Raw genomic sequence first — 6,737 nt, 5'->3', positions numbered from 1 at the left:
GGGCGGGCGCGGGGGCCGCGCCGGCCGGGCACTAACGTCTCCCTTTGTGTCTCCCCTACTCCATCCTCTCCCCCGGCGCGCTGGGCCCTTCCGACCCCGCAGGAAGGCCTGGACGACGGCCCCGACTTCCTCTCGGAGGAGGACCGCGGAGTAAGTTCTGCCTCCTTCTGGCTCGCAGGACCCCCTTCTCGCCTTGGCCCTGGGGTGGTTACCGGAGCGGGGTTCCCTTCCGCGCGGCACCCGCTCCCCGCCGGCCTCCTTTCGGTTTCCTCGCCGCACCGCGCCCCGCCCTCCTGCAGCCCTTCCTCCCTTGGGGCCGTGCGGTTCTGATTTCCCGGGGACCCGCGGCTGCCCTCGGCCCCCCGCCCCGGCTCCGACCCTCCGGTGGACTCCTTCCCCGCCCGCTCCGGGTGCAGGTGGGGAAGTGGAGGGGGAAGTCGGAGCTAGACAGTCCCCGCCCCCCGCCCCACGTTGGGGGCTATGAAACCCATTGTCAGACCTTCCTGCCCGCACCCTGAATTTCCCCTTGGGGACCTCTCGAACCCGTCTCCGCCTACCCTTCTCTCTCTCTAAAACGTTGTAGTACTGGCCTGTTGTAAATTATCCTTTTGCAAGGGATTTTACAGTCGCCGGATCTTATCTCTTCTCCAGTATCCTACGAGATTTTGCAAAGTGCTGGTAGCCCACTGTACCTTTACTTTTCCTAATGTCCAAAAGACACATCTTTTGCGGAGATCCCTTGGTGGTGATTTGAGGCAAACTGCAGTTCCCTTCAGAAAGGGCCTTCAGAGCTGTGATTCCTCCCTTCCACCCTGCCCCCATTTACCTTGGCTGAAGGGTGGTAATCTCTATAGTGCCTTGTACAAGTGAGCACTTGAAAGATACTGATACATGATGATTGCAACTCAGCAGCGTTTCATGGTTCCTTCACATTTAACAGCGTGAGCTTTACTTTTCTTTTTTGCTTTTACTTATTTATCTTTGATAATGTGAGAGACACATTTGTTAGTCGGTTTTTGGCAGATGATAAAGTATTTTTATAAGATTTTATTCCTGTTTTTTTTTAAGTAAAGATAAGGTAGTATTAACTGATGACCTTTATAAAGCTTTAACATAGTAAGAAAGATGCAAAGGGTGCAGTATACTTTTATAGATGAGGAGTTAATACATTTATCTGTTTACACAAAACAGGAAAAGCAAACAGGATTTGCTCTCTTGTAAAACCTAATGTTCAGTAAAAGTATTAATTTTTTGAGTATTTATGTTGATGTGAAAAATAGAGTATTTTCTGGTGAACATTTGTGTTCCAAGCCTTATGCCTTTGATGAGATTTGCTTATCAAACTGGAACCTCTTAAGTAATGTGTCCAGAAACTTTTCATGTATTACAGATTAAAGGCAGGGTGAGATGAAAGGCATGGGTGACCAGGAGGTTCTTACAGAACCTTGCAGATGAAAATTTTAATATGAAAATGGAAAAAACAACAACAACAACAACAAACATCACCAGGAATTTGAAAGCATTTAGAAGGTCATGATGGATATGTCTACATGTCCAGTTCTTCCTTATTTTTGTCCTGTGAGACTAGGTGAATCATAGTAATAGCCACAGCCGGACAGGGTGTTAGCACTGTGTAAGCACAGTTTCCTTATATCTTCTCATCATTCTTGTGAAGCTTTTAGTATCCCCCCTTTACAGATGAGAAATCTGAACCTCAGGGAAACTAAGTAATAGTCTGAAGTCATATAGTCAGTGAGTGGGAGAGGTGGACTTTAAACCATGTAGCTGACATCAAAGCCAGTGCACATATTTCTCAAAGTCTCCTTGAAACACTTGCATCAGAATCACCTGGGGTGTTTGAAGAGCTAAAGTCAAAAGGTTGTGGGCCCACTGTCTAGTAAATCAGTCTCTTGAGATGGGGAGGGAAGAAAACTACTTTGTTAACAAGCAAGAAGATTCCACTGCACATGAAGTTTGATTATGGCTGCACAAAGTTATCCTGCCCTTTCCTCATTTCAGGAACAGAAATTGCAGGCCTGTTAATTTCCTTATATTGTGTTTGTCTTGATAGAAATAGATTAGTAGAACTTTTAGGCATTGCACTTTTAGTTCAGATTGTCTTGTTCAGCCTTTTAAGAAAGTCTTGATAAAGAGAAAGTGTGAAATACCTATTTGATACAAATTACAGAGGGGAACATCACAGATTCAAAAATAATAGTGTAAGCACTTCATTCAAAGCAGCAAGTAAGCAAAATTAAAGACAGTATTTTTAAATAGGTTTATAAGCAGCCTTGAATTTTCATATTTGGAACAGAAGAGAATCTTAAAGCTTTAAGAAAATACTGTTTCGGGAGAAAACATAAAAAGCAGACTTTAAGAATACACAATATTGAAAATATTGGTCACATTTAATCTCTTCGGTTACACCTCTACATAATAGGGTATTTTTTTCTTTCCCAAAGGCAGGACAGTAACATATTATTTAGTAAACAAATGAGCCCTTTGAACTGGACGCATTTTGCTCTGATGTCCTTGTTAAATAGAGCGGTAGGTGCCAGCATGATGGCATAGTTCTGTTAGCATTTGATTTGAACTCTAAATAATATGTTTATTGTTTTCAGAATTACTTCAGGTGGAGGAACTGCACCTCTCCTGGACTTCTCGCCTTGCTCCTCCCTCTGCATTTCTTATCTTCATTAATGTCATTTCCATTCCTGCAGGCAAGAAGCCTCTGAATCATATCCTTCATCCCCATACCAGAACAATCATCAAGGCCAGATAATTTCACCTCAGAAATATTGTTTAGCCCATCTTTTGTTTACATGACCCCAGTTAAGGTCCCTGCCATCTCTTGCAGGGCTTGTAGCAGTATCTGTTATTGGTCTCTATCTCTGGTCTTTCTGTTTTCCAGTCCAGACTTCACATGACTGCTAGTTTACCTAACTGAAATGATTGAATCATATGGCACCAGTAGTCACAAGGACTTACTGGACCCAGTTCTTTTTGCAGTAAGGTCTAAACTCCTTATTCTAGCATTGAATACCGTTCATCATCCTTTCTGGCCGACTTCCTTCTCAAGATGCCCCAGCACACATCCCCTCCCCAAAACACACGTGTAGGCATATTCTAGTCTATTTGTCATTGCTCAAGCATCTCTGCCCTCTCTAATGTCTATTTTATGCATGCTTGTCAATGTTGTGGAGTGGTTTTTTCCCTTTACCTCTTTTTTTCAACATGAAATTTGGCTTTTAAGACTTGGCCCAGATGTGTACATTTTCTTTTGTACCTCCTCAGCATTTAGCTTGAATACATTCCACATTTATTGGTAGTTATTTCAGATAAAAATGTCTCATAGATTTTGTTAGCAAAGGATAAGATGAATGTTGGCAGAGGAAGAAGAGAAAGCTCCTGCCCTGGGACCATGGCAGTGTAGCATGAGATTTATGGTGAAGTGCTGAGGGAGTACCAAGGAGGGTGAATACGTAACGATTGCTACACACTGCTGAAGCATTTGCTGCATGCCAGGGACTTTCCATATATTAACTCACTTCTCAAATCCCTGTGAAGTAACTGCTTCTGTTATTCCTACTTGGAAAGGAAAAGTGAGATTTAGAAAGAGTAAGTAACTTGCCCAGATTCCCACAGCCAGTATGAAATAGATTCAAACTCAGAGGAAATCTAGCTATGGGTCCTGGGCTGTCATGTCCGACTGTTTTGTGACCCCATGGACTGTAGCCCACCAGACTCCTCTGTGCATGGGTTTCTCCAGGCAGGAATACTGGTGTGGTTTGCCAGTTCCTTCTCCAGGGGATCTTTCTGACCCAGGGATCAAACCTGCATCTCTTGCATTGCAGGTGGATTCTTTACTGCTGAGCCACCAGAGAATCTCGTTAACCGTGGTGCTGTCTCCTAAAGGAGCTAAACCTTAAATGTTGATCAGAAATTGTGCAGGCTGTCAGGGGAGGGGAGGGCTTGTCAGCAGAGAAGATAACATGTGTAGATAAGCCATTTGGTTCCACCTGCAGCGCTTGTTCTTATTGGAGAGAAGTGAAGTGAAGTCGCTCAGTTGTGCCCGACTCTTTGTGACCCCATGGATAGTAGCCTGCACCAAGCTCCACCATCCATGGGATTTTCAAGGCAAGAGTACTGGAGTGGGTTGCCATTTCCTTCTCCAGGGAATCTTCCCAACCCAGGGATCGAACCCAGGTCTCTCACATTGGAAGCAGGAGTAAATACCAGTAGTACAGATAAAGTGCATAATGATAAAGAATCCAGCCAGTGGGAAGTTCTGAGGGTTCTTAGCTGGGAAGGACATATACCCAGATGAAAATAGCATTGTAGATGACTACAGTGTGGAAGATGGATTGCTGCCTTCTTGCAGAAAGCAGAGAAAGCAGTTAGCAGGCCCTTGTGGCAGTCCAGATGAGAAATGTTAAAGGTAGAACTAAGGCCGTGCAGTGGGAGAAGGGATGAAGGAGAGGACATAGCAGAGATGTCTAGGAGATAGAATGGACAGGGCATAGTGGCTTAAGAAATACATGGGCTGGGCAGAGGAGAAGGAGATGAGGAATATAGGAGAGAAGAGTAGAGTTAGAAGGTAGATAATAGGTTTGGTTTTCACATATGCTGGATTTGAAGTGCCTAATCCCTTTCCGCCAAAACTACAAACTAAGATCTGAAAGGACAAAGATTGTGTCTTTTCATCTTAGCACCTTTGACAGTAGTTGGCACACTGAAGGCACTCGGTTGTTTAATAAGTATTAAGAAATAAATATGTAAACACTAAACAACAAATACATCCAGGTGGATATATCTAGTTGGTAAGTTGAAATTATGATTGAGAACTTAGAATAAGAGATGTGAGTTGAAGGTATAAATTCAGGAATTATTAGTCAAGAATGGCTGAAATTACAAAGGCTAGATACCCAGAGGAAATAAGATTCACATGCCAAGGGGAGAAAATGGACTAACTGATGGGGCTGAGATGGTCAGGAAGAAAATGAGAAGTGTTCCAGAAGCTGAGAGTTTTAATGGAAAGGATCAGAATGATCATTAAGGCAAATACTGAAGAGAGGTCAAAAAGACTGCAAAGTATTGGATTTGGAAATAAGGTCCTCACCGTGTGGAGGTTTTGTGAGACCAGGGCTAATTTGACTAGAAGAGCAGTGCTAGAGCAGACAGGAAGGTTACATGCTCAGGTGGCCAGAAAGCTCAGCTCTCTGTAGGACACCATGTCTTCTGAGAAAGCAGAGGCATTGAGTCCATCCAAATCTATTTGTAGAAAGGTTTATTGATGGGTCTGAAGGGGTAACAGCTGCTAGTGTTTATTTCTTGGAGATGTGGGAGGCAGTGTCACTTATTGAGCATAGGCGTGGAAATGTGGTTGAGGCTTGAGACAGGAAAGGTTTGGAGTAGTTGCTCAGGGAGTCAGAAGGGGAGCTGAGCAGATCGGCCTAGGACTGTTGAATGATTTTAAGGATCTTACGCAGTTTGGAGACCAGTACTTTGTAGTGGACAAGTGCAACAAACAGTTGTGACTTTCCTCTAGCCACACTCAGCTCAGAAAGCAAAAAATGCCGATTGAATTGCTCCTCCAGGTGGGAATTTGCAAGTCAGGTATGGCAAAGAGCAGTGAGAGTTGACGAGACCTGTGAGAAAGGCATTGGAGTGACATCAAGTGACTTATTTTTGGTATGGTAGATGAAAGGAAATCTAGTTTCCAGAAAGTATATGTATGTATAATCAACCATTGATTTGACTGCTGAGTATACTGGGTATAATAATGGAAATAATTCATTACAGGACTTCCAAAATTATTTGTTGTGGTTCAGTTGCTAAATTGTGTCCAACTCTTTGTAACCCCATGGACTGAAGCACATCAGGCCTCCTTGTCCCTCACCATCTCCAAAATTATAACTGGTTGTAAATCAACTGTACTTCAATTAAAAAAATTTTTTTTTCTTTTTTTAAATCCTAACTGAACTAGGAGTAAAATAGATTTAAAACTTGGCCAGAACTAGTGAACTTAACAGAATTTCTCTCTGTCTCATGGGGTCACTGATTGTACTATAATTCCCTAGAAATAGTTTCTTAGCACGATTATGGTTTGCGCCTTTCTTTCAGGGCTGCATTGAGCCAGAAGAATAGGGCCTGGGGGCTCGCTGTAAGGACTAGGCTTTTCTCCAAGTGAGAACCCCTTAGGTTTTGAGCAGAGGAATGTGTTCTAGTTTACTGGTATTGTTCCAGTGGCCCTATATGGAATATAGATTGAAGAGGCAAGAGGACAGAAACAAGAGACTGGTTGGGAAGCTGTGGCAATAATCAGTTACTTTGCTTCCTTCTTCCTCCTCCTTCCATCAGTCTATCTCTGTACATGTATTTACTTTTCTGACAAAAGATAAACAGTTTTTTAGGAATGTCATAAAGTAGGTACTTTAATGTGTAAACACATCAGTGTACTAAACTAGTAGTGAATGTCCTCCTTACTAATTTTACATGAATTAATCAGCAGTAGGGCAGTGTCTTTATATTTCTAAGGATAGTGTATTTATGTTGCTTAATCCATTTCCTCTGCCTGGGCTTTCTCTTGACCATGACACAAATGTTTAACCTAGTAAGTCTTTGACAAAAGAAAGTACAAAGTTTATTGACCCAGATAAGGATTAAACTGATGAATGTAGTCTAATTAGAATATCGTCAAACTGACCTGACTAGTTGCACAAAGTTAATTAAATGTT

The 6,737-nt window shown here is 42.7% G+C and overlaps 1 protein-coding gene across 1 annotated transcript in view; it reads left to right on the top strand.

Annotated features, from left to right (window-relative positions):
- SNX6 (sorting nexin 6) overlaps positions 1-6,737 on the top strand; it is a 69,383-nt gene that overhangs the window by 20,475 nt on the left and 42,171 nt on the right. Inside the window, exon 2 of the mRNA XM_010835349.1 lies at positions 1-150. Coding sequence (XP_010833651.1) covers positions 1-150 — 150 coding nt within the window. The remainder of the gene's footprint in view (positions 151-6,737) is intronic.

This window comes from Bison bison, unplaced genomic scaffold, assembly GCF_000754665.1.
Source record: "Bison bison bison isolate TAMUID 2011002044 unplaced genomic scaffold, Bison_UMD1.0 scf7180017864041, whole genome shotgun sequence".
Lineage (NCBI taxonomy): Eukaryota > Metazoa > Chordata > Mammalia > Artiodactyla > Bovidae > Bison > Bison bison.
The sequence above is the reverse complement of the archived record's forward strand: the minus strand, read 5'-3'. Positions and strand labels throughout refer to the sequence as shown.